Here is a 26,400-nt window from a genome sequence, read left to right as displayed (position 1 = left end):
TCACAATTATTCAGTGTCCTCTATATTCACTTTGGTTTATAGTTTATCAAAGACAGCCTTAGTACATTTTGCCACCTTAGATACCATTTTAACCTATATGTTATAGCCTTTTTCAATGTTATATTCTCTGTATCATATTTGTGCCGTTTTTATATTATCTAGGACAATGAACAGTGGGCTCCCATTTTACCACTTGTAGATTCCAAAGCTCAGCAGCTGATACGGACACGGATTGTGCTTGAAAAGCTGCAAAAAGCGTAAGCATCTTTTTGCATCAGCTGTTGATATATATACATTCAAAAAACTAAACATACAGAAACAGTTAACTTGGAAGGGATAATATGCTTCAGATCCATTAATTGTAATGTATCAACCTGTCTTAAAAACATTTTTAACAGCTGTAAATCAGTGGTGGGTTGCTACCGGTTCCCCCTGGATCAGACGAACCGGTAGCTGCAGCGGAAGGCTCTGTCCATCCGCCCGGACGTCTCTGCGCATGTGCAGAAGCGTCATGCGTTGTGATTGCGCGCCTGCCCACAAGCGAACCAGCAGCAAAGAAAATTGAAACCCACTACTGCTGTAAATTGAAACCATGGTTTGTTTAATAAATCCTTGTTAACACCATTTGCAATCATGAATGTGTGTTGATGTTTTGCTAATCAAGCTGCTAGCTTCTGCGGATTAGATTTGAATTCTGGATTGTTTTGCTTTGTTGTAGCTAAATTCAAAATCCTGATTTATTCCATGTTTATTTTATATTCCATACGTTTCTTTTGGATACTCACAAAAGAAAACAAATGTGGAATTTTGAGCATGTGCAAGATAGAATTGTCCTTTGTTCAGCAAAATAATCCCTTATAACATTAATCAAATGCATTAATGTCTTTGTGATAGTTTGGGAGATGACAAAAGCTTTAACTGACATCCGGTAAAGTGTAAAGGAAATATGATTAATGACTTATAGATGAAACTTTTCATTTGGAATTTAAGTGAAGTACATATTCTAATACTTAACTAAGTTTGCCTTGTTTTTCTCTCTCCCTCTGTGTTTCAGTTTGCCTGCTGTTTTGGGCCCTCTTAAGATTCCTTTTGGTGATGTTTATAGTGAACTGAGGAATCTTGTAAAGACATTTAGGTAAATATAAAATAATATAAAAGTATCTCAAGGTTTAACTTATTAAGCAATGACAGATTGATGCTTGCTAAAGAGTGATGTACTATGAGAATTTCGCTGAAGAATTAGAATTCTACAATTCAAATAATAGACCACATTGTTAGACCGATTTTCTTAAGGCAGCCTAGCTTGAAATTAAACATAATATTCCTAGACTTTTTATCTAGTATATGGAAAACTTCAAATCCTGTGTTGTTAGTGATGTGCAGTACAGATTCTGGCTTTACAAAGCAAAGTTTAGTATCTTGAGAATTGTCTCATGTTTCATTCTATATTTTAAAATATTTATTTGATAGTTCTGGGCTCCACAGAATATAACAGAGCTGGAAAAAGTGCGGACAAGGTTTTGAATTGCCTCTCTTTAAGAAAAGACTAGAAGGGTTGGGTCATGTTAACTTGTAGGTGATAGAGGACTAACAGTTCTGCTTTTTGGGGTTTTTTTGTCCTGTAGCTGTTAAGATTGTTCATTTCTTCTTTCACTAGTGACCTGCTTGCCTGCTACAATACTTTTCTCCTGCCTCCTCTGGGAAAGGCTGTCATGTTAGTCTTTATGAGGTGGTTAAATTCAAAACCATTTGCTAAAGAAAGAAAAGAAAAATTAAAATACCCTGTCTATGGAACAGCAAAGTAAAATTAAAAAGAATTAGACCGGGAAAACTTTTCTGATGAAATTCAAGAAAAGTCCTATTGTATGGCATGAAACACATGGTCATTTCTGGAGGAACAAATGGAGGAATGGAGAGGCTAGAATGGAGGAGGGGGGAGGCATTTCAGCTTTAAAACATAAAGTGTTAAAAAAAAAGACTATGGTAAGCTCAACAGCAGCAATTTTCAGCTCCATCAGTTTTTAAAGGAGCACAAAATTTCATCTTCTGATCTGCACCATTTCGTTCAGTCACTACTGCTGGAAAGTACACTAAAGAGTTCTCTGGAGACATTATAGGATAGTTATAGTTCTTTAGCCAAGTCCCTCAGTGCCTGTATGCTTTTGTTACACAAACCAAGATGTCAAATAATCTCCAGGGTTGTCTAGAGTGTTTTGTTGGGAAAATGATGTGGAAGCGGGGAGAAAGACAACATTGAAATCCTGGCTGAATACAGAAGTTGGCAAATGTGATTTTGGTTGTTGCAATTTAAATGCATTTAAATACTTATAAATGCTATTGGAAGGGACAGCCTTCTGGGATCAAACTATGTTTTTCTGGTTAAAGATTTAATTTGCATGAAATTTTAATTAGGAAGTGGGACAATTGCTTTGCTGCAGTAAATCATGGATTGACGTTATGTATTCAACTGAGACAGAACTGTCAATATTTAAACCTTTATTAACATACTTCTTTTAGTTGTTGACTGCCTAATTGATTGAATTAGCACATCTGCCTTGGGAAAGGGCGTGCGTTTGTGTGCTTATTCCTGCCTTTTCCAATGTGATCTCCTTGGCATCCTTCAAATGTATTGGATTACAGTTCCCAGAATTCCCAACCAGGAGTCACGTTGAGGGAGAATTCTAAGAGTAGTTCTGTAGTTCAACACAGCTACAGAACATTTTGTTGAGGGAAGTGGTCCAGATCTTCTCCCTTTTCAGATAATTAGATTTGAACAAAGCTTTGTTTAAAGTATTTATATTCTGCTTTTCTCCATGATGATAGACCACAGATTGTTGGCAAAAACAAAACAAAACTAAAGGCATAATAAGATTATTTGAAAGACACTGTAGTTTTATGAGGCCTGAAGGAATGATGAAAAAGTACGGTCCTTCAATTGTAGATTAACATTCTTCACTGTAATCTTAGCCTACAGCTTCGATTATTTCCAGTCTGCACGGTTGGTGACAGTTTGGCTTCTGATTGATAAGAGTACGGTATCTCTAAGGCATCAATATGGAGAGGTTGCTTTAGATAATGCTGCTGCTGTGTTATTGGCATCAGGGCTGTTGCAACTGCTGCAACTCTTTGAAGCTCCTACGTTAATAACAGGAAGGAAGAGCCAGTAGGCCAGCGGTTCTCAACCTGTGGGTCGGGACCCCATTGGGGGTCGAATGACGATTTGCCAGGGGTCACCTAAGACCATCAGAAATATGGAAAGTATACTTGTGAGTTGAAGAATCGCACTCCAATGGTTGACTTCACAAGCCAGCTGCAGGCTCTTCAAATCGCTAGCCGAATTCGGCTTCAGGCGTGATCAATTAAAAAAGAGAGAAATCTTTGCTCTGATGTCTCCCTCTCAAGCCAGCTGCAATCACTCCCAATCGCTAGCCTAATCTGGCTTCAGGCGCGATAAACTTAATAGGGGAGGAGTCTCCGCTTTAATGCCTCCGTCCTCAAGGCAATCGCAAGCAGTTCAGATCGCTAGCCAATACGGCTTCAGGTGCGATAAATTCAAAACGAAAATAATTTTATGGTTGGGGGTCGCCACATCGTGGGGAATTGTATTAAAGGGGTCGCAGCACTATAAAGGTTGAGAACCACTGCAGTAGGCACTGCACCTGGCTCTCTCACCAAGGCCAGGTAGTCCAGATGTGTTTGTCTCTGGAAGAATCCCACTCTTCCTTTCTGAAGATCTGGTAGGGATGGGGGGAAGACAGTTATGGGAGTGGTTCACTTTTTAGACCATACATGAACTTAACTTTGCAAAAGGAACAAAGTGTAGCAAGAATAAAGCTCTTGGTTTCTGTTCCACACGAACTTTATATGCAAACACATCTTTAAGTATAAAAATAAATATATTGAGATGGGGTAGCTTTTCCTAGGTCCCCATTTTATGACTTTTCTTGCCCCGTTTGTTAAGCGAATCACTGCAGTTATTAAAGTAGTAACACAATTGTTAAGTGAATCTGGTTTCCACGTTGACTTTCCTTGTCAGAAGGTCACAAAAGAGGATCACATGATGCTGGGACAATGCAACCGTCATAAATGTGAGTCAGTTGTCAAGCATCTGAATGTAAAACACGTGACCATGGAGATGCTTCAGCAGTCATAAGTTTGAAAAATGGTCATAAGTCACTTTTTTCAGTGTCATCATAACTTTGGTCACTAAATGAACTGTTGTAATACCTGTATTGTGGACTTGTTCTAAAAGAGCATTATCTGCAGATAAGACATGGGAGTACTGTAGTGAACCCGTACTGCATAGCATGTACTCCTCACCAATTCTTTTTCTCTTCTGAAACCTCAGCTTCAACACACCTTATTTTTCAAGGTGATTGCCCTCTCTCTTTTGCTGATTAACTACGGCCATGATGACAAACCTATGGCACGCACGCCAGAGGTGGCACCCAGAGCCTTCTCTGGGCACACGATGTCGTGTCCCACTCCTCCACTGACGGCCGGGTCAGGGAAATCCGAATCAGGCGTGCCTCTGCAGCTCTGCCAAAGTCCTAGCAAAGTTCTCAAGGCAGGCAGGAGACCAGAAAGTGACTTCAGCAATATAAGGTAGACTTTGCCTGACTCAGAGAATGCCAGAAAGCAGATCCTTTATATAGGCCATGGGGTGTGGCTCCATGACTCAGCACTTATCCCGGCCTGCCCCTCCCTTCCTTCTGTTGACGCCGCTTATCAATTCTCCTGAAGTGAGGGTCACTCCAGTCTGCAGCTGTTGGTAATTGACCTTCCTCAGGCTCACATGCTGTGGGGGAGGGGGAGGGGTCTAGTTGCTCCATTTGCCTGGGCGTGGAGCCAGGGCTGGGGGCTGGAGGCGCTTCTTCTTCCTCAGCCTGTCTGGGCATGGATCCAGGGCTGGGGCCGGGAGGCATTCTAGGACATTCCTCAGCGTTCGGAAGCAGATAAGAAGGCCCCAGCTGCGGGGAAAGCGGACGAGGCACAACACACGAGTTGTTGCCCCAGTTCAGCTCCACTGTGCATCTGTACACGCCTCCCATCAGCCAGCTGGTCTTCGAGTCTATGTCGTGCATATGTGGGGGTGGGGATGTGCAGGGCACATGCAGGGGGGGTGCACGTGCATGCACAGGGAGGTGGGGCACGTGCAGGGGAGTGTATGCATGTGCAAGGGTGGAGGCATGTGTGCGTGCACGGGGGGGCGCATGTGGGGTCGCACGTGTGCATGGAGAGCAAGGCGCATGCACGGGGGTGCGCACTTATTGCATTTTGGGGATTTGGGCACGCACGCTTTGGGCACTCGGGCTGGAAAAGGTTAGCCATCACTGATCTAAGGTTTCATGCTTATGGATTACTTGTTTCGGGCAGTCGGGGCTTTTGTAGAATGACTGGGCAAACTTCATCCAGAACAGAAAAGGTCGCCAAAAAGCTTTTGACCAGGGAGTCCTAACTGCTTCTCCAGCCTGGTGATAGCTTAGCTCACTATCTGCTTCTCCATTCAGTTCCACTGAGCACATTATGGATGTCTCCGGTTTTCTTCTGCTATAAGTACCATATTGATGGCAACAACTAGTGTTGAGACCTTGCCAATCAATACTAACATTTAATAAGAGTTAATTGACACAAGCAACCGCTTCTTGGAGTTGGAACACAACAATGATTCCTTCTTGATCCATGATCAGTAATGGCTCCCTTGTAGGGCATTGAAAGAAAGGTGCTTTCCTCTCTCCTGTCTGACAGAGTTCTCCCCAGTGATTTGAGGCCTGTCTCTTCCATTGCATCTCATCAGGGCAGCTTAACTGGAAAGTTACATATGAATTGCTTGTCAGGATGATTCTGTCAGGCATCTTGTCTTAAGTGTTTACTCCTGTCATCAGTGTTTAATCTAGACTTTCATCCTTTGTTTCTGTCCGTAACTCACAAACTCAATAGAGCCGCTTAGCAAGTGCCAACTATGTAAGCTGCATATAGAGTAGATCTCTTTATCTCTTTTAAAGATTCATGCAAATCCTATTTAGTCCAGGGCCAGTTACTTCCTGAAACTGCAGACAGAATCATTGATTTCATCACTTAGGTATAGAGGAGCAAAAATGTTCTAACTAAGGATTCCCTACTGCCCAGAGGAGCTGTAGGGACGGGAAATGTGGGGATTAAATTTCAATTGTAATGTCAGGATGATATCAATTAGCAGAAGGTTATTATTGATTGCAGTCCTACTAATTTTATTATGTTTGCAACCTGGTAAAAGTAGGATGGCATTTGAGGTTGCTGTTACAGATACAAGTGTCCGTAGGATCCATTAGTCCAGCCCTTAAAAAGCTAGGGCTAAGTTCATGTCCTGTGCTACGCTGCTTTTTAAAAATCAACTTAACCGAATGCCATAAAAGACACAGAAAAGGTATCCTATTGTGCTAAGTCACACCTAAACAAAGTATATTGGGGATATATATATATATATATATATATATATATGTATATATATCCCCAATATATATGTATGTATGTATGTTTTCGTAGGTTTTCACGGGTATAGATATGTAGGTCTTGGTGTATTCAGGTCTTTTCCTGTGTAAGGTTGAGTGTATCTTGGTGACGTTTCAACGAGGTCTCACTCATCATCTTCAAGCTGGTGCTTACAGCTTCGTGCTTGTGCAAGCAAAGCGTGGTCGGAGCTGCAGCTATATTAATGCTAAATACAAAAATTACAAAATATTAATTTAGGGCATTGAATTTCTTGTGAGCCACCATGACTTGATCTCCCTTTCAACAAAAAACTTGTTTGAGTAAGAAATCACAAGAATTCTGAAACTATGATTATCTTTAGAAAATGTGAAAGTCACCCATCACAGGTACTATACATGGAAATTCAGTATTGAATACACCACTTCCAGTTCAGTGTACATTATATGCATTTTTAAAGAAGTTTCTTGGTATGCAAAGAGCCATGGTGGTGCAGTGGTTAGAATGCAGTATTGCAGGGTACTTCTGCTGATTGCTGGCTGACTGCAATTTGGCAGTTCAATTCTCATCATGCTCAAGGTTGACTCAGGCTTCCATCCTTCTGAGGTGGGTAAAATGAGGACCCAGATTATTGGGGGCATTATGCTGATTCTGTAAACCACTAAGAGAGGGCTGTAAACCACTGCGAAATGATATATAAATCTAAGTGCTATTGCTATTGCTGTTCCAGGTTATTCATGTATACCTATTATTTGGTGTTTAAACCCTATTAGAACTTTTTTTTTAATGAAAGAACTCTTTATTATAGGTTAATCTTTTAACTTGCAATATTACATCACTCGAAATAATGACTAGTTTACCAATACATGCTCATTTTCATAAATAACTAGTATTGTTAACAAGACTATTTATTTATTTATTTATTTATTTGTTTATTTATTTATTTATTTATTTATTTTGTCACAACAGTATATATAAGCATAAGCATGAAAATAACTATATAATATATAAGCATATATATGAGCATAAGTATGTAATAACTATATTAATTGGATATAATGAAAGGAAACAATAGGACAGGAACGGTAGGCACGTTTGTGCTCTTATGCATGCCCCTTACAGACCTCTTAGGAATGGGGTGAGGTCAATAGTAGAGAGTTTTTGGTTAAAGCTTTGGGGATTTTGAGAAGAGACCACAGAGTCAGGTAGTGTGTTCCAAGTATTAATAACTCTGTTACAGAAGTTTTCTGCAATCAAGATTGAAGCGGTTAACATTGAGTTTAAATCTATTGTTTGCTCTTGTATTGTTATGATTGAAGCTGAAATAGTCTTCAACAGGAAGGACATTGCAATAGATGATTCTATGAGTTAAACTCAGGTCCTGTCGAAGGCGGCGTAGTTCTAAGTTTTCTAAACCCAGGATTTCAAGTCTGGTGGTATAAGGTATTTTGTTGTATTTAGAGGAGTGGAGAACTCTTCTTGTAAAATATTTCTGGACACGTTCAATTGCATTGATGTCTGAAATGTGGTATGGGTTCCAGACAGGCAAGCTGTATTCAAGAATTGGTTAATCCATTCAATTATTCAATTATTGTAATTATAATTATTCAATTATTCAAAATAGTATTAATCCATAATTCGTTTTGAAATGATTTCTTTTTGTCACTGTCTACCTTATTTGCTTCCAATCGCGTAAGGTCTGAATGCACCAATAAGGCAAAAGTCTTCCGGTTACATACTTAATTTAGCCCAAATTCTGAAGAATTTTTCACTTCGTTTTTCTTCAAAGTAAAGATGGGGAATCTGTAGACTTCTAGGTATTCGTGAACTATAGGTCATGGATACTTTTATCTCCAGTTAAGAGAACCCATGCTGCTTCTATTCTTGATGAACCTATCTTTTCTTTTATGTACATTGAGAGCATATGCACCAAGACAAATTCCTTGTGTGTCCAATCACACTTGGCCAATAAAAAATTCTATTCTATTCTATTCTATTCTATTCTATTCTATTCTATTCTATTCTATTCTATTCTATTCTATTCTTCTTGGCTCATTCAGTCTATTAAGACTTCTACAAACTTTTCATCCCAAATAGAAATACACCCGGTAACTTGTGATGTTCAGCACCAACTGTTCCTCAGTTGTCTGAGCATGCATGTGGAAAGACAAAATCAAATCCTATTGAGCCATATAATTTGTTGAACAGACATGGGCTCATTCACTGTCTCAGGCTAACTGATCTTGAAATAAAGAATGTTTTGACCGAGAGAGGGGACAAGGAAGCAACATGTATCTGCCTTTGCTTTGAAGGAAGACAAATGTACTCAGTAAGCATACTAAATGAATAAATACAAGTAAAGAAGGAAATCGGACAACGTAGAAAGGGGACACTTGCCTTTGAGATTTCTTCTGATACGGAGAGTGGAAAGAGAGTTCTGTTTATGATCTATAGCAACTTAAATTCGTTTGATCCTGCCTATAATCCTGTTTAAAGTAACTTGGTATATACATCAATATATCAGGAAATAAACATAAAGAGACATGATTTTTTATTGTTGCTTTCCAGGTTTTACTATTTGATAGCTATTGATTTCAGAAATGCAAGAATTGCTAATGTTGGCTTTTCCCCCTCCCCAGGTTGACAAATAGAAATATAATTCACAAAGCTCCAGTATGGACCTTAATTACCATTGTGCTGTTGTCTATGTAAGTATTCAATTGGATTCCTTGAAATGCAGTAACCCTACCTTATTCTTTCTCTTATATGAATTAGCACATTCTTAATTCACCTAATGTTGGCCTTCTTTTGACGGCAGTTGAAAAAAATACGTTGGAATGTGACAGAATTGAAGAAATGACAAACTTATATATAATTAATGTATAAAACAAAGGATGATGACTGAGGTTTGGAATGTACCAACTTTCCTAGGAAACCTGACACCTGAAGAAAAGCACAGTAACTTACTGCAGGCATTAGCTTGCGCCTAGGCCTCCAGAACTAAAGCTCCAGACAAGTCTGTACTGCCTATTGTCATCTTCAAATATATATCACAATACCTTGCAACTTACTGCCTACACATGATTGCAAAATTAGAACTAGAATCAGTTGAAAAACAAAATTGGATGGAAGCTCAGTTGGCTGTAGTGTCTGCAGGGGAGTCAGAACAGGCAAGATGGTGGTTGTGGCTGTGCAATCCAAGCCCTGATCGTTTTGTATGCACATTGACATCATACACTGGTATTGATTACACTGCTAGACGTGCCATCTTGCCTATTTTGACACCTGCTGTCCCCACACAAAACAACCACACGTAATGCTCTAGCACAATGGCCCCCAACCTTTTGACCACCGGGAGTGTGGTTTCGTGTGCTTCTTGCATTCCGCAGATGGGGCTCTGCTTGTTTGTGTGACCCGGTTCTGGCATGCTCCGGACTGATGCCAGTCCACAGACTGGGGGGGTTAGGGACCCGTGATCTAGCAGAGCCATTCTGCTCTAGTAGCAGAATTAGAAGGAATTTACACACCAGTTGTATTTTTGCCTGCCTATAATTACACAACAAGAGATGCAAGTGCAGAAAGCACAACAAAAGGATTCTGCTTCCCTTTTACAGATCGCATCCCTAACATTAAACATGGGGGTGGGGGGGAGAAGGTTTCCGAGAATCAAAAAGCACAACCTTCAAAAGTACAACCTTCAAAAGTACAACCTTAGAATTCATTCCTTTTTCCCCATTAAGAATTATTGTTAGATTTTTTATAGGATAGAAAACATCAAGTAATCGTTGTCTGGTTGTCAGTTCTAATTACAAGATAGCAAAAAAAAAATAAAAAAAATTAGAAATTCCTTATTGCTGTAATATTGATTTTCCACCTTTAAGAATTGCATGAACCAATGAAATCTATAGAATAGTGGGCCAGCCATTCATATATCAAGAAATGTAGCAAATCAAACTCCTGGCATCCCTAGAACTGCACTTGCTTTGATCTTGCTTTAGTCTGACACATTTTTCTGCCTTTTTTATCCCAGGAAAGGCAATACTAGTAGGCATTAGAGCAGGCTTCAATGAGCCTTACATCAGTGTCACACTAGCTAGATATTGCTCAAATGATTCATTAAATCAGAACACAGAAAATAACTTTACTTGAATGCCTTGATATAAATTTTTTATCAGCTGTAAGAACAAATCTTTTGTCTCTTTTTCTGTACACTTTTCTGATTGAGTTTCTAATGTGCGAAACAGATCCTATGAATTTTTCAAGTAACGTCTTCCGTTAATAAAAGAGTGCTGGATTTCTTCACAAATATCACAAGTATGCCTTGGTGATGAATTGTAAATGCTTTAAAGGGCTACCCTTCCTAAGGACAGATAGCCTTTCTTGCCAAATACTAAAGGCAGTGTTGTCTTGCTGCAGCTTTCTCTGTGTAGCCAATGCAGCAATGCTAAAGAAGCAGTACAGTATGGTAAACTTCAACTAGGCAGATATATTTGTATCTGCCGCCTTTCTTAAGAGTGTTAAAAGATGGAGCACATGGAAAATTAACCTATTTTATCTCCAATTCAAATTTGAGAAGTATAATAAATAGAATAAGAAACAATATTGGTCTACCGTGACCTGGTGAACTTGAGGACTAAGTACGGAGTTAGCTGGCTCATATTGTGTTGGGTATCTTTTTTATTGTATGGATAAAATCTCTCTTCATTTATCTGGTATCAGTTCTAAAGAACTTTCAATATAATTCTCAACAAGATTGTACAGTATATGTTTCTTATAGAATAACGTAAATATCCGTGAGCCACTAACTAGCCATTCACAGCTAACAGGAATGTTGTGAGTACTAGTTTTCGATACAGAACGGATAGAGAGATAAGAGAGAATGTATAATTTAGGAAGGAAAAGTCAGTTCTGGTGTGATCAGAGTATATGTAGTAGGTAACAAAAATCCAAACTTGCTCTTATGGATGGCATGTTGAATAAGACCCACTTGCCAGGAAAAGATACAGAGAACATCAATGGCTTATTCATGAAGTAAATAAATGAAATCATCCATCAATACAATCGGGGCCATCAGTATAGGTGGCCCTTGAGTTACAACCACAATTGAGCTCCAAATTTATGTTGCTAAGTGAGACATTTGTTAGGCGAGTTTTGCTCCATTTTACAACCTTTCTTGCCACAGCGGTTAAGTGAATCATTGCCGTGCTTAAGTTAGTAACATTGTTAAATGAATCTGACTCCCCCATTGACTTCATGTGTCAGAAGGTCTCAAAAAGTGAGCATGTGACTCTGGGGACACTGCGACCGTCATAAGTATGAGTCAGTTGCCAAGCGTTTGAATTTTGATCAGGTGACCATGGGGATGCTGCAATTGTCCTAAGTGTGAAAACTGGTCATAAGTCACTTTCTTCAGTGCCGTTGTAACTTTGAATGGTCACTAAATGAACTCTTGTAAGTCGAGAGTTCTCGACTTACAAGTCGAGAGAAGTGCAAAATGTATACCACATTTCTCACTTCTCTTAACTAGGTTCATTAAGAGTCCATTTTGGCAGTTACAGTTTTAACACATCTAGAGAGCACCAAGACAGTAGAAGACAGCTAATAAAGGAGTATACTTGTTACTCAGGGGCGCTAGTAGGGCTTTGCTCTCGATTTATTTTCTAATGGCTTGCCCCGTCAGTGGGAGTGGTCTTTGAGGTTCTTATGGTTGGGCTGGTTACCGTTAGCTTGTTTGGCAGTTCCTTGATTGGGGTATTGTTTACTTCTTGTTTGTAATGACGATGTTACCTTGTTTGGGTAATGGAATGTCTGCAAGAAAACAACCAAGCTCAGAGAGCACCAAGGTATCCTGAAGACAGTTAAACTGATTCCAACAATTTATTTGCTGAAAAGTATCCACTTTCTTCATTTTAGAATGTACTTCCAGTGTTCTATCGTATTGTTAAACGTGTTTGTATTGTATTCACAGAATGATTGAAGCAAATGTGAGTTATTCCCCAAAGTCCTTTGCCCAGTACCAAATGAACATTGCTCAATACATACAAATAAAGTATAGTCTTTGGAAACACATACTAGAATTGGCAAAGGGTTGCTTACACCAGCCTGGGCACTTGGCTACTGCTAGTGAATACCCCTGGCACAGTCTAATGGAAAGCTTTCAAGATAGCTCCAGAAATGTCTGTTTCGTTTTATTTATCTGATCTGGCTGGTTCCAATGAAGTGTGGTCAGCTTCATCTAACAAAGCACTTGCATAGATTCCTCCCCCCTTCCCGCTTAAAAGCTTTAGTGACTTTTTAAATGTTCTGGGAGTAGTACAGTAAAGCATTGGGCTATGGTAGTTAAACTCAAAATGCCCATGATCACTGCAGAAAAACCATAGTAAGACATGCACTTTAGGAAGATGCGTTGCACACGGATGGACTCTAGAGGTTTGCTTTGCAGGCGTAGCAACAGATACAGGAAAATTTGCATAGCTCTTTATATGTAATAGTGAGCCATAAAGAGCAGCTTTGGTTCCTGGAATGAAAAAGACTTCAGTAAACCTGTTGAAAGCTTTATGAGAAGCCCTTCTTGATCCTACAGATTACAAAGATTACAAAAAACGTACCGTTCAGAGGGGCTGCTCTTTCAGGCACATTGAAAGATTAGAACTTTGCAAATGCGTAACTTAACAACAGCCAGATTTTGTTTAGAGCAGTGGTCCACAACCTTTGTGCCTTGGTGGCTGGGCCTGTCATAGGGGTTGGGGGGGGATGAGTGGCAGGCGCACGCATGCACCCAGCTCCATTGGTGTGGGCGGCGTGCATACATGCCCTCCACCCGTGTGAATGGAACACATTGACATGAGTGGAGCTTCGCGTGGAAGAACAAGTGCCCGCCACCCAAGCCCCATCCACTCATGTGAGTGGAGCTTTGCACGGGAGCACAAGGGCTCAGCGCTCAGACGAGTGGAGCTTCGTGCGTCTGCGCTTTTCGACTGCTTGTGCAAGTAGAGTTTTGTGCGCACACACTTACTCATGCGGCCCGGTTTGAATCAGGCCATGGCCCAGGGTTTGGGGACCCCTGGTTTAGAGCACAATTTAGATGCAAAGGATTTTGCTTCTTTTCTCCAGGGAACATGGGAACTCAATCCCATAAAATTAAATAACTGCACTGACTCTTTGACAGTGATACTTAATCTGAAGCATGGTTGCCCTTACGGAGGTATTGTAATATTTATTTCTTCCAAACTTTGTGTAACTGGGTTGCCCCCATTTTCCTTGATACATTCACATTGGCTATTGAATTTTAAAATGCAGTGCTAAATCTACTATTAACGCATATTTTCCTGCTGGTTTGTCTTACATATCAGAATTTAGGACTCTCTTGAAGACTGCATTCTAGAGCTGACAGTTCCCAAATTCAGAGATGATTTTAGCAGGAGACTCCAGTGTCAGGATGGATACTGACAATAAAGTGCTGACCACTGATTTCTGTGCCCATACATATATTCAGCCAATACCTAGTTATTTGGCTGATGTACTCCAAAACAAAATTACTAATATATTTATTTATTTTATTTATTTATTTATTTTTGTCACAACATCATATAAAAAGGATTATATAGTATATAAACATATATATGAGTAAATATTAGGAGGTATAAGCACCAATATATATATAGGAAGTAGAAAAGAAAACAAAAAAAACAATAGGACAGGAACGGTAGGCACGTTTGTGTGCTTATGCACGCCCCTTATGGTCCTCTTAGGAATGGGGTGAGGTCAATAATAGAAAGTTTTTAGGAGGAGGAAGATTAGAATCGTTAGCCATTAAAATTGTTCTTAAACAGTTCAGCTCTTGGAATCAGGAGAGGTCACTTTCTGGCCTGACTGTATATCACAGAGGTTAAAACCGTGATGGTGAACCTATGGCACGCATGCCACACAGCCCTCTCTGTGGGCATGTGCGCCATTGCCAGCTGGTCTTTGTGTTTCCAGGGCTCCGACACATGCAAAGACCAGCTTGCCGGCGCACCTGTGCACACTGGAAAACAGAGGACCAGGTGGCCAGTACACACATGCGGACTGACCAGCTGGCCTTTGAGTTTCCGGGGCTCCAGCGCGCATGCGTGTTCCGGGGCACTCAGTGCTAAAAAGGTTCACCATCACTGGGTTAGAACATGTATATGCCGAATTATAAATTCATCCAACTGAAGACTATGAATGAATCAACATAGGACAACATAGGTATTTTTTTATAATTTCCATGATCTGAGCTACTACAAAGAGCCCATGCTAAATTCCCCAAAACCTGGTTTGAGCAAGAGTATATTCATGCCAAAGCTTTACTGAATGCTGCCACCATGAGCTGTGTTTCTTAATCCTTCTTCCCAAGGACATTACCTGCTGTTAGATCGAAGAAGAAAATCAGTAATGTCAGAGCCTGCTTATATCACAAGAGGTATAAGTGGGAATAGGGCTTTATATCTTTGCCAAATACAACTCACTTATTTAAAACTAACAAAATGTTATAGGTTAGATTCAGATTTACATATATTTAGATGAGACTGGTTCTAATAATGGCGCACTTTTGTTATGACTAATTTAAGGCTTTTGATTTCTGTGGGTTTATTCTATGCATGACTGAAGTGTGGATCTAACCTATAATGTTTTGGATTGTTTTAAAAACTAGTTAGTTGCATTTTTCATGAGCAAAAATTCAGTAATTTAAAGATGTAATATTAAGAACATGTTCTAGAGATACTCCACTGAATGTATAAGATCTTCCAATTAAACACCAGTAACGCTGGGATTCAGAAAAGTACCACATAAATGGTGATGTATCTCTTTAATAGTTGAAAATGCTGTGGGAAAACAAACAACATCGCTGGCTGTTGGGGGCGAGTCGTTGGCCCCCACGGAGAGAGCTCGCAATCTGGGCGTCCTCCTGGATGTATGGCTGTCTTTAGAAGAACATATGACTGCTGTCGCCAGGGGAGCTTTTTATCAGGTCCGCCTGATACGCCAGTTGCGTCCCTTTCTGGACGGGTCTCCCTTTGCACAGTCACTCATGCCCTTGTTACATCCCGCCTGGACTACTGCAATGCTCTCTACATGGGGCTCCCCTTGAAGGGCACCCGGAGGCTCCAACTGGTCCAGAATGCGGCTGTACGGGTGATAGAGGGAACACCTCGTGGCTCCCATGTGACACCCCTCCTGCACAGTCTGCACTGGCTTCCGGTGGTCTTCCGGGTCCAATTCTGGTTATCACCTTTAAAGCGCTCCATGGCTTAGGACCGGGTTATCTACGGGACCGCCTACTGCCACCAGTAGCCTCCCACCGACCAGTGCGCTCCCACAGAGAGGGCCTCCTTTGGATACCATCGGCCAAACAATGTCGGCTGGCGACCTCAAGGGGGAGGGCCTTCTTTGTGGGGGGCCTTGCCCTCTGGAACGAGCTGTCTCCGGGTCTTCGTCAACTCCCCGACCTCCGGACCTTTCACCACGAGCTGAAGACGCTTTTGTTTCAGAGTGCAGGGCTAGCTTAAACATAGTTTTAATTGGGGTTTTTTAATTGGGGTTTTTAAACGGGGTTTTTAATTGTATCCAAATTTTTAGGCCATATATCAATTAGGTTTTTATATTGTTTTTAACCTATGTTATTCTCGTATTATTATTAACCCCTGTATTCTCGTATTTTATTGGCTGTGAACCGCCCTGAGTCCTTCGGGAGAAGGGCGGTATACAAATTTAATAAATAAATAAATAAATAAAACATTGCAGCCATAAGTGCTTAAACAAAAGCCTAAACAATAAGAATATATATATATGTGTGTGTGTGTGTGTGTGTGTATGTATGTATATATTCTCCTTCATTAATATATATTTCTACTCATGCCATAGGATCGCCATCATGGCTCTAGACACTGCTTTTAAGTTTACTAACCCAGTTTATTAAGAGTTTAAAAGATTGCAATCATGACTTCAAAGTAGGACTGAGCATGGATTAGCAGCTGGTAAAACTTGATAGACTATCATTTATTTAACTTTGTATCTTCCAAAAATGTTGAGATTAAAATTCTGAATTGGCTAAGATTTTATTTTTAGAAAACTGAGTTAGAATAGTTATTTATTTCATATATATTCTGATCAAAAGATGTTGCCCTTTAATTTATATGTAATGACTTTATTAAAGAAATCTGTAGTAGTGCATTTTTACATGCTTGAAAATGCTTTTCAAAATATTCTCAAAGGTGTGAATTACATTTTTCAAATATAGTATGTTGTAATAATTCAGTCGTAAGAGATTATGATCATAAAATTGCTGCCTTCTACACAAATGGGCGAAAGTAATGCTCCATCCTCAAATGTGGAAAAGACTTCAGGCCATAAACATTATAGAATCAAAGATATATAAAGGCTTCCCAACTTGCTAAAAAACGCAAATGGATGTATGCAACCGCAATAGTCTTAAATTGTACTGAAAGATGAACCCATTGGGTCAGAAGGTATCTAAAGAACTACTGGGAAAAAGCAAAGCACAAATATGAGTGACACTGATTTTATGATGTGGCTGGATTAGAGTAGAAAGGATGTCCAATTGCTGATGCACCCAAAGGCAAAATAACGTTGCAAAGCCTATATACCATTTGATAATGGAAAGTCAGAATCATGACCGAAGGCAAATTTGATGACTCAGAGGAGAAATGTCAGGATGAATGTTGAGATCTATTTGAGATCTATTGAGTATCAAAACAAAGGCAACTGCTGAACTGATTTATACTGATCTTACATGCTAGTCAGCTCAACATTCTACAATCCAGATTTCAGCAACACATGGAAAGAGAACTATCAGAGAGAGAAGCTGATTTCAGAAGACACAAAAGCACCTGGGATCCCATTAACATCAATGGATAACTTTTTACTCTATTGAGAATACTAAGGTTTTTGACTGCAAATTGTGGACACCTCTTAAAAATGAGTATACAGACCATCTCATCTTCATATTGCAGATTTTATATGTTGATCAGGAAGCAGCAATTAGAATGGAATAGACAGCAAGTTCAAAAGTGGGAAATAAGTTGCTGATGATTGCCTTTTGATGGCTATAAATGAAGAAGAGTGAAGAGCAAAAATGAGTGCAGAAGCTACTTTGGTGCTCAACATTAAGGAAAATATAAATTGTGAGCCAATGCAAATAAATGAATGAATACTGGAAATATTAACAAACTCCTCCTGAGCTTAAAACACCAAAGGGAGAATCATGAAATAAATAGATCTCTGTTTCTTGGGAGAAAGAAAAGGTCAAACATCTGTGAGGGAGATGGGCAATTTCGAAATATAATAAAAATAAATAACATTGAAATATAAACTGCCAAACAAAGATAATAAAGTATTGTCAAGGATATGGTCTACCCAGTTGTAATTTGGGAATCTGGACCATCAGAAAGGCTAAAAAAAATAATAAACTCTAGTCCTGGAGAAGACTGTTGAAAGTCCCATGGTTAGAAAAGGGAAAGGACCATTCAGTGCCATAAATAAAACCAATTCCGCACACAGAAGGTGTTACTTATGAAGTTAAAAGTTGGATACAGGATGCAGGAGCAATGTCCTGATATTTGGAACAATGGAAAGCAATAGAAAAGAGACTGGCAGATGACAAGATAACAAGATGCCATCACTGATGTACAGAATAACAGAGTTGGAAGGGACCTCGGAGGCCTTCTGGTCCAACTCAAGAGCATGAATTTACAAATAGTCAAAAAAGTACCTGCTGCCAGATAACCCTGGCAAATTGTTGTCCAATGAGTCATCAACAGTTGGAAATGACTGAACATGAAAAAACACCACGTGCCCTGTAGCTCCCTCCAGTCACATGCCTGATTAAATGTTAATTTTTATCATTCTTCTTTGAGGTTGTGACATGAAGATTCAAATATAGACTTTAGGACACAGTCAAGGATGGGCAAGTTTTCTATGAATAAATACCATGTTTGTAAACTTTTTTCCAGTCTCTGAGAATTACAAACAATCTAAGCAATTGGAGATATCAAGTCAGAATTTTCCTTGGTTTTTTTTTTAATTTTAAAGAGTTTTTTTAACAAAACAAAAAAATGCCTCAAAGTAATACAAGTTGCTTCTAATTTTAAAACTGAAAATCATAAAACCTATTTTCTGGATTTTGTTTTGAGTGACTTTTGGCTTAAAAAAAAATTAGATGCTGCAGGCCTGTGGAAGGTTGTCTGTTAATTTCAAATATAGAAGATACGGTTTAGTCGTTTCCTTCCCCTTCCTACTTAGCAATTAAAGTTTGCAACAGCCTATTGCAAAGCCTTATATAAAGAGTGAAGCTTAAAGACTTTGTCCTTTCGGATCATATGAACGCTTTGATTTGGAGCTTAGAGACCAAATAAATCTCTTAAAATTCATTTATTCTTTTCTGCTGTGAGCTGGGCATATGTTAAAAATTAATCTTTGTAGAATGTTCTGAAAATAACTGGCATTTGTGTGATTCAATGGGTTTTGAGCTCGGCTGCATCTGGTGAGGCTGCCAGCAGTGGGAGCAATTAGATCAGGTAACCAACTTCACTTCTGGCAGATTCAAAAAGTGGTAGAATTTAAACCCTTAGCCTGAAATCTGCTCTTCCTTTGCCTCGTCCTCTTCATCTTCTTTATTGACTTAACTGGACAAAAACAGTATCAACTGTAACTTTTATTTCAATCGTAGGATTAAAAGACACCCTATTTAAGTCAGTTCAGGACAGACCATATTCATGCATTAGCATTTAAGAATAAATTTAAAATCTAAATAAACACAGATTCCACTGCTTTTTGTTTCTTTTTAAGATAAAAGAAATTTAAAATTAGTAAAATGGAATTTGCTTTTTAAGGAAATTCAATATCCATTAGTACATTGGGTGTTATGAAATTCTAAATGTAGGCCTACCTCTTCTTACAATTCAGCAGCAAATATTCCTAGTTGATAAAAATCTAAATTATATAACTAAACCATCTCACGTGTTTCCCTTTTGTTTTCTTGCTCCTGGGCAAGCAAAATATTTAAGGTAAATATTTTTCAAGAAGTTTAATTACCTTTGTTCAGATAAAACAGGGTTGATTAAATTGCATTACAATCTAGTTCCAAGTTTGTCTTTAAAACATGCAGCATGTTGTAAGTTAGATGCTTCCAATTCAAGACCATCCATCAAATATTAATGTGTTCTAATGGAAAATCTTCTCTAGAGGCAACTCTTTTGCTTTTAACGAGATTTTTGACAGAATGTTTTGTCAAGCTTTTATTTCAAACTTAGACACAAGTCATAAGTGGGAAGTCTTTTAAAGCTAACTTATAACAACAAAAATGTACAAACGGCAGAATTATAATCACTAATCAGAAAACGTGTTTTTATAGAGTTGGACTTGTCGCTATAGAACAATTGCTTTTTTAAAAAAAATGAGAATTTTTTTTTGAATGCCTTGCATTTTTTTCCAGTCAAATGTATGATTAGCATAATAAAATGATTCCGAGAAATAAACTACATTTAGTTTTTCATAGGGACTTGAAATAATGTTATTTCAAACATGACCCTGTGTGTATGTGTTTATCTGTAGCTATTTTTGTATTGTTTCCAGTACAAATGAACTCTTTTTACGCTTCCACACTTACATTTCGAGAAAGGCAAAGGAAATTGGCATTGAGATATTCATAAATTTACAGTAAAATGTTAAAATCAGCCACCATCTCTAAGATATTTATCAGGCAGATTTCCCTACCAGGTTTTTTAAGATGCTCAAACTGCCTTTCTTTAATGAGGATTCATGAGCCCTTTACTTTTTTTGTAGTATTAGCATAGAAGAAAGTCAAAATAGTAGGATACCAGTCTGGTGTACAGAGCTACCCAGTCAGTACATAAAAATATAATGCTATATATCTTCCTTCCCCTTCTGAATAGAATCCTGTGTAGTTTTACTCAATACTATGTTGTTTGACATATTTAGAGTTTTAGGTATGAGTCAACTTTTTCGCCTAAATGAAAAAGCAGAAAGCTTTTCTTACTAAAAACAAAAGACGATGAAACGTTTGAATTTTTCAAATTGCCATACTTTTTATTTCAGAGTGAATCTCCTTGATTTTAATGGAATGTAACTTTTGAGAGTTGTGTTCTTTACCTTTTCACAATATAAATTAAACTTTTTTAGGGTGGTTAAAGCCATGATGTATGTCTCTCTTTCAGATTTGGCTGAGTAGTGTTGTGGAAAAAACAGAACTCTAAAACATTAAACAAGGCAGAGGATCTTTTTCATTACAACCTTTTAACGTGATTAAGCAGAGGCATGATGGGTCATTTGGGGTTTATGTTTCATTCAACCTCTTGGGATGCTTTAACAAATGCACAGTATCTGATTTTGGAGGGAAATGTGCATTTTAAATAAACAAGCCTTAAAATCTTCCCCATTATATTGCTTAGTTATTATATTATGGCAATGATTTATTAAAACGTCTAGGCAACAAACAAACAAAGATGCTGTGTGTAAATTGTTTTGTTTGTTTATGCATGAAAAATTGACCAGAATTTTTAGGATATGCACTATGTCATGCCCCTGTCAGAGTCTGAATCCGAACGGGAAGAGGAACGGCTGACAGAGAGTAAGAGAGTGGATCCGTTGGCTGTGGAAAAAACTGGGGAAAAACAAAGTCAGGCTGGACAGAGCAGGGGAGAGGTAGAAACAAGGGAGGGGGGTTCAGATGAAGACCAAGGCCCACCCCCTCCTCATCCTAGGCAGCGCAGGGAGGAACGGAAAAGAGAGCAACGTAGGTTGTGTGGCTTACAAGGGAGGAAAGGGACCCGATCCTCTTTACAAGACATAGGTGTTGCTGGAGTTTAAAAGGAAAGGCAAATGGGAGGGGCGTTTGTCAGGAACAAACGCTGAGTTTATCTGGTGTTCCTTTGAATCCTGGCATCCTCCCAACTGGCTTGATTTATTGCCATGCTACTTTACCTGTGGAATTCCTTATTTTGCTTGCCCTGCTGGATTAATTACCTTTTTTTTTGGTCACAACAGTATACACAAACATCAACGTAAAACAACAACACATCATATAAACATATATATAAGCAAAAGTATGCAACAAATATATTAATTTGATATAATGAAAGGGAACAATAGAACAGGAACAGTAGGCACTTTTGTGCTCTTAGGAATGGGGTGAGGTCAATAGTAGAGAGTTTTTGGTTGAAGTTTTTGGGATTTTGAGAAGAGACCACAGAGTCAAGTAGTGAGTTCCAAGCGTTAACAACTCTGTTACAGAAGTCATATTTTCTGCAATCAAGATTGAAGCGGTTAACATTAAGTTTGAATCTATTGTTTGCTCTTGTATTATTGCGATGGAAGCTGAAGTGGTCTTTAACAGGAAGGACATTGCAATAGATGATTCTGTGTGTTAAACACAGGTCATGTCTGAGTCGGCTGAGTTCTAAGTTTTCTAATCCCAGGATTTCAAGTCTGGTGGTATAAGATATTTTGTTGTTTTCAGAGGAGCGGAGAACTCTTTTTGTAAAATATTTCTGGGCGTGTTCAATTGTATTAATGTCAGAGATGTGGTATGGGTTCCAGACAGGTGAGCTGTATTCAAGAATAGGTCTAGCAAATGTTTTGTATGCTCTGGTTAGTAGTGTAGAGTTTTTGGAAAAGAAATTGCATAAAATTAGGTTTACAACTCTTAGAGCCTTTTTTGCTATGTAGTTGCAGTGGGCTTTTGCACTTAGATCATTTGATATGAAAACTCCAAGATCTTTAACAGGGTGGGGGTCATCTGTAAGGTAATGTCCATCAAGCTTGTACTTAGTGTTAGGATTCTTTTTCCCAATATGTAAGACTGAGCATTTGCTGGTTGAGATTTGGAGTTGCCAAGTTTTAGACCAATCGGATACAAAGTCAAGGTCTTTTTGAAGGGTAGAAGTATTGTTGGTGGTATTAAATAGTTTGACATCGTCAGCAAAGAGAACACAATAACTTGAGATAAGGTCACAGAGATCATTTATGTATAGTATGAAGAGTGTTGGTCCAAGAACGCTGCCTTGAGGAACACCACTTTTGACAGGAACAGGAATTGATAGAGCATTGCCAATTTTGACCACTTGTTTTCTGTTTGACAGGAATGCGTTTATCCAATTGTGAAGAGATCCCGAAATGCCATAGGATTTTAGTTTGAGGAGAAGTTTATCGTGTACTACTGAGTCAAAAGCTTTGCAGAAGTCTATGTAGATTGCATCTATTGCTTTGCCTTGATCAAGATTAGTAGTCCATATGTTTTTGCAGTGGAGAAATTGTAAATTACATGATAATTTTTTTCTGAAACCAAATTGTTTATTAGAGAGTAGGTTGTTTGTTTCTAGGGGGAAGGTAATGGATTGGTTGATGATAGATTCCATTACTTTGCAGGTGACGCAGCCTTGTCTTGCCTTTGGATTTTTTGTTAAAAGTTTTCTGCTTACCTTGTTTGGATTGAAGTATTGCCACCCAAAGACTATTACAGGTTGGTAGAAGAGCTCTCTCCAGGCCAGAGAGTCGAAAAGGACACTGGGGGCACAGTTGGTGATAATAAAGGGACTCATATCAGTTCTCTGGCTGTGTTGCCTTTGTGTCACGCCCTGAGTCATCACACACTAAAAATGCCAAAGTTGAGAAAAACATTTTCCACATAAGTATTTCATTAACTGCTTAGGCTTACTTTCCCCGAAGGCCATGGTTTTTGTTTATAAGTCTTGCACTGTAGGACTAGAGTTGCAGTCCTGCAAGTTCTTCTCTTGAAAGAAGTCCCACAAAGTCCTCTCTTCCAAAATTACTCATTCTTCCTTCTGCCTGGATTTGTTTTCGCTCTTTCCCTCCAAATTTGTATCCCATAATGGCTTGATATGCTGTCCTATATCCAGGTGCTTTCAGGCAATCTCCCCTAAGTTTTTGCTCCTAATTTTAGTATTTTATGATATGTAGGATACACTAAGGTATTGCAGGGTTGGAATAGCTTGTTCTGCTGGGGAATGGGACATCTCTAAATTATCTCGTACAGGATACTCTATTTTACTCCTTTTCAGTTTTCTCTTCTGCTTCCTCTGTCATAACAGTCCTCAAGCATTGCATGCTCAGCAGCGATAGGTTCTACTTACCTTTACTACCAGTTTGCAACGGGAGCGCAGTCGCACACTTGCTTTGCTCGCGCATGCATGCACACTTCTGCACATGCACAAATTCTCCATAATGATGTCCAGGTGGGTGGGCAGAGCCTCCCGCTGGTTTTACTACCAGTTTGCAAGAACCAGACCAAACCAGGAGCAATCCACCACTGATGCTCAGTCTTCATTCATCTTCTGGAAGAACTGTACCTGTTGCAAGCCCGGGATTACTCATGTATTGTGTATATCACAAAAGCTCATTTTCACTCCTGTCCTTTTATTAAAGGATGTTAAGTTTGAAAAGTTTCAGATGCTCATGAACCATTTTAAAATGTTGAAATAGTAGTGGCTAGGTAATAAAAGACAGCAGGTTTTTGAATACATTTGATCAACAGGATCCAATCTGGATCGGTCACTGGGACCAGAAGTTTTGTCTATGACAGGGTTCCAGAAAAACCTCTTCTGCATAAAAAAAATTCTGAAGCCATTGTCTTTCAAAGTTCTTTACTAGCATAAGGAAACTGGTACACGATGAGTGAAATTCCAAAACTGAAACTTCCGGATTCTTTTCCCAGTTATACAAACCCCAAGAGTCCCACCCTCCTAACCCCTTTGCTGGTCACATGGTCCAACGTTCTTCCACTTTATTCGAAACCTCTTCTTGCCACTCCTTCTGCAGATGTGAACACAATCCGACCTTGACCGCTTGAAGAATGTTACCATACCCCTCAACCCCACTTCTTCCCCTCAGGGGAGAAATGTGGCAGCATCTGGAAACCTACGGCCTAGTATGGTTTCCAGGCCTGACAGTCTACCAAGCTTTCAGACTCGTGCTGGAGCCCATCTTCTAGCAGAGTGTGTGCTATTCTGTATGTGGTATTTATTGTGCCTGTTATAAGTGTTTTTTTAGATGTTGATTGGGGTGTGTTGATGGCTGGCTTTTAAGTTATTAGCTATCATTTGCTTGTGCTGCCCAGCCCTTGCCTTCTAAGTACTTGATAGGCTGGTGGTAAATCAGCACTCCTGTTGACTGACTAGGGGCCCGTTTCCCGGGCTTCCTTGGCTGTTTTTGTGCCTGCTCGTCCAACAATCTTAGCCGCTGCAAAATTGAATGTGTGTCCTTGTTCATTGTAGTGTGAGGCTACCAATGAGTTTAAGTCTCCTCGTCTGACCGCTCGCTTGTGTTATTGCAAACTGGTGGTTAGCTTCCACCCCATCTGTCCTACGTAGTCACTGGGGCAATCCATGAGGGGGATTCGGTAGATTACATTGGAAGTATCTCCCACATTTGATTAACTTTTATCTTTTTACTAGAAGTTTGAGATCCACCAAAATGATGGGTATGCAAATATTTGGCAGTGCAGCATTTTGTTAATTCTAAGGACCATGGGGGATATAATATCAGCACAAGAATTTTCAGACTCAGAATCTTATTACTTTTTATTTAACTAATTATTAAAATGATTGATTATTGACAATAATATTAAGGATTCTTTTCATTTATTAGAAGACCAAATCTTGGTATTTTCTGTCATAAATTTATTCCTGGATTTTTAAATATTTCCTCCATCTAATATAGAGAATGGGAAAGAGCTGTTTTGTTGTTTAATTTATAAATATTGGTTTCTTATATACACTACAACAGATTTTCCTAAAATCTGTTAGTATGATACTGATCTCCTGTCAGCCCTTACATAGAATTCTTGAATTTCATTGTTTTCAATTTGAACCCTTTCCCTCAATACTGCTGCCACTGCAATTTTAAAAGTTATACAGGGGTGCATGCAAAACAATAAGAAATTTAATATTATGGTTTTATTTCAGCTAGGCATTATAATTATGAAAATTTAGAATTTCATAAGAATTTATGAATTTCAGTTGTATTTCTACAATAAAATTTATCTTCCTAGGAGAAGCCTTATCCAACCTAATAAAACAAGCTTATCTTTAATTGCTATATTGTGGTAGTTTTTGGCATTAAACCAATGAGCCAAGACGAAGCAATAGAAGACAGAAGATATTGTTAGGATATTTTTCTTGAGTCAGGAGATAAAACTGAGGTTTTATACATACAAAAACACATATTATTTTTAAGACACACAAAGCCTCTGTGGCTCAGACTGGTAAGACAGTCTGTTATTAACAGCAGCTGCCTGCAATTACTGCAGGTTCAAGCCCCACCAGGCCCAAGGTTGGCTCAGCCTTCCATCCTTTATAAGGTAGGTAAAATGAGGACCCAGATTGTTGGGGGCAATAAGTTGACTTTGTATATAATATACAAATGGATGAAGACTATTGCTTGATATAGTGTAAGCCGCCCTGAGTCTTCGGAGAAGGGCGGGATATAAATGCAAATAAAAAAAAAAAAAGCCAGAATGTTACTGTTGAGGAACCTATTGACCATACTATTTATTTATTTATTTATTATTTATTATTCGAATTTATATACCGCCCTATCTCCCGAAGGACTCAGGGCGGTTCACAGGCAGATAAAAAACATATATATACATATATACACAAAAAACATATATATACAAAAACATATATATACTCAAGAAGAAAGTGCCCTAGATGGTTATGATTCGTTTTCCAATACTTGGAATTACTAGACACATATTTCCAACCAGTAATCAGCCCAAAGACATTTTTTGTGTTCTCTTATGTATGATTATAATTCTCATCAGACTAATTAGTTCGGAGTAATTCTTTAACCTCTCCTACCAACTATTTAACTTTTCTCTCTCTCTCTTAGTCCATTTACCACTTTGGGCAAATA

General features: G+C 38.9%; 1 protein-coding gene across 4 annotated transcripts in view; it reads left to right on the top strand.

Moving 5' to 3' along the window:
• Positions 1 to 26,400, top strand: part of RPAP2 (RNA polymerase II associated protein 2) — a 94,589-nt gene that overhangs the window by 14,635 nt on the left and 53,554 nt on the right. For all 4 annotated transcript variants that reach the window (XM_058179176.1, XM_058179179.1, XM_058179178.1 and 1 more), the window contains exons 9-11: positions 163 to 257; positions 1,055 to 1,135; positions 9,108 to 9,176. In XM_058179176.1, the coding sequence (XP_058035159.1) occupies positions 163 to 257; positions 1,055 to 1,135; positions 9,108 to 9,176 (245 nt within the window). The remainder of the gene's footprint in view (positions 1 to 162; positions 258 to 1,054; positions 1,136 to 9,107; positions 9,177 to 26,400) is intronic.

This window comes from Ahaetulla prasina, chromosome 3 (genome assembly GCF_028640845.1).
Source record: "Ahaetulla prasina isolate Xishuangbanna chromosome 3, ASM2864084v1, whole genome shotgun sequence".
NCBI lineage: Eukaryota > Metazoa > Chordata > Lepidosauria > Squamata > Colubridae > Ahaetulla > Ahaetulla prasina.
The sequence above is the reverse complement of the archived record's forward strand: the minus strand, read 5'-3'. Positions and strand labels throughout refer to the sequence as shown.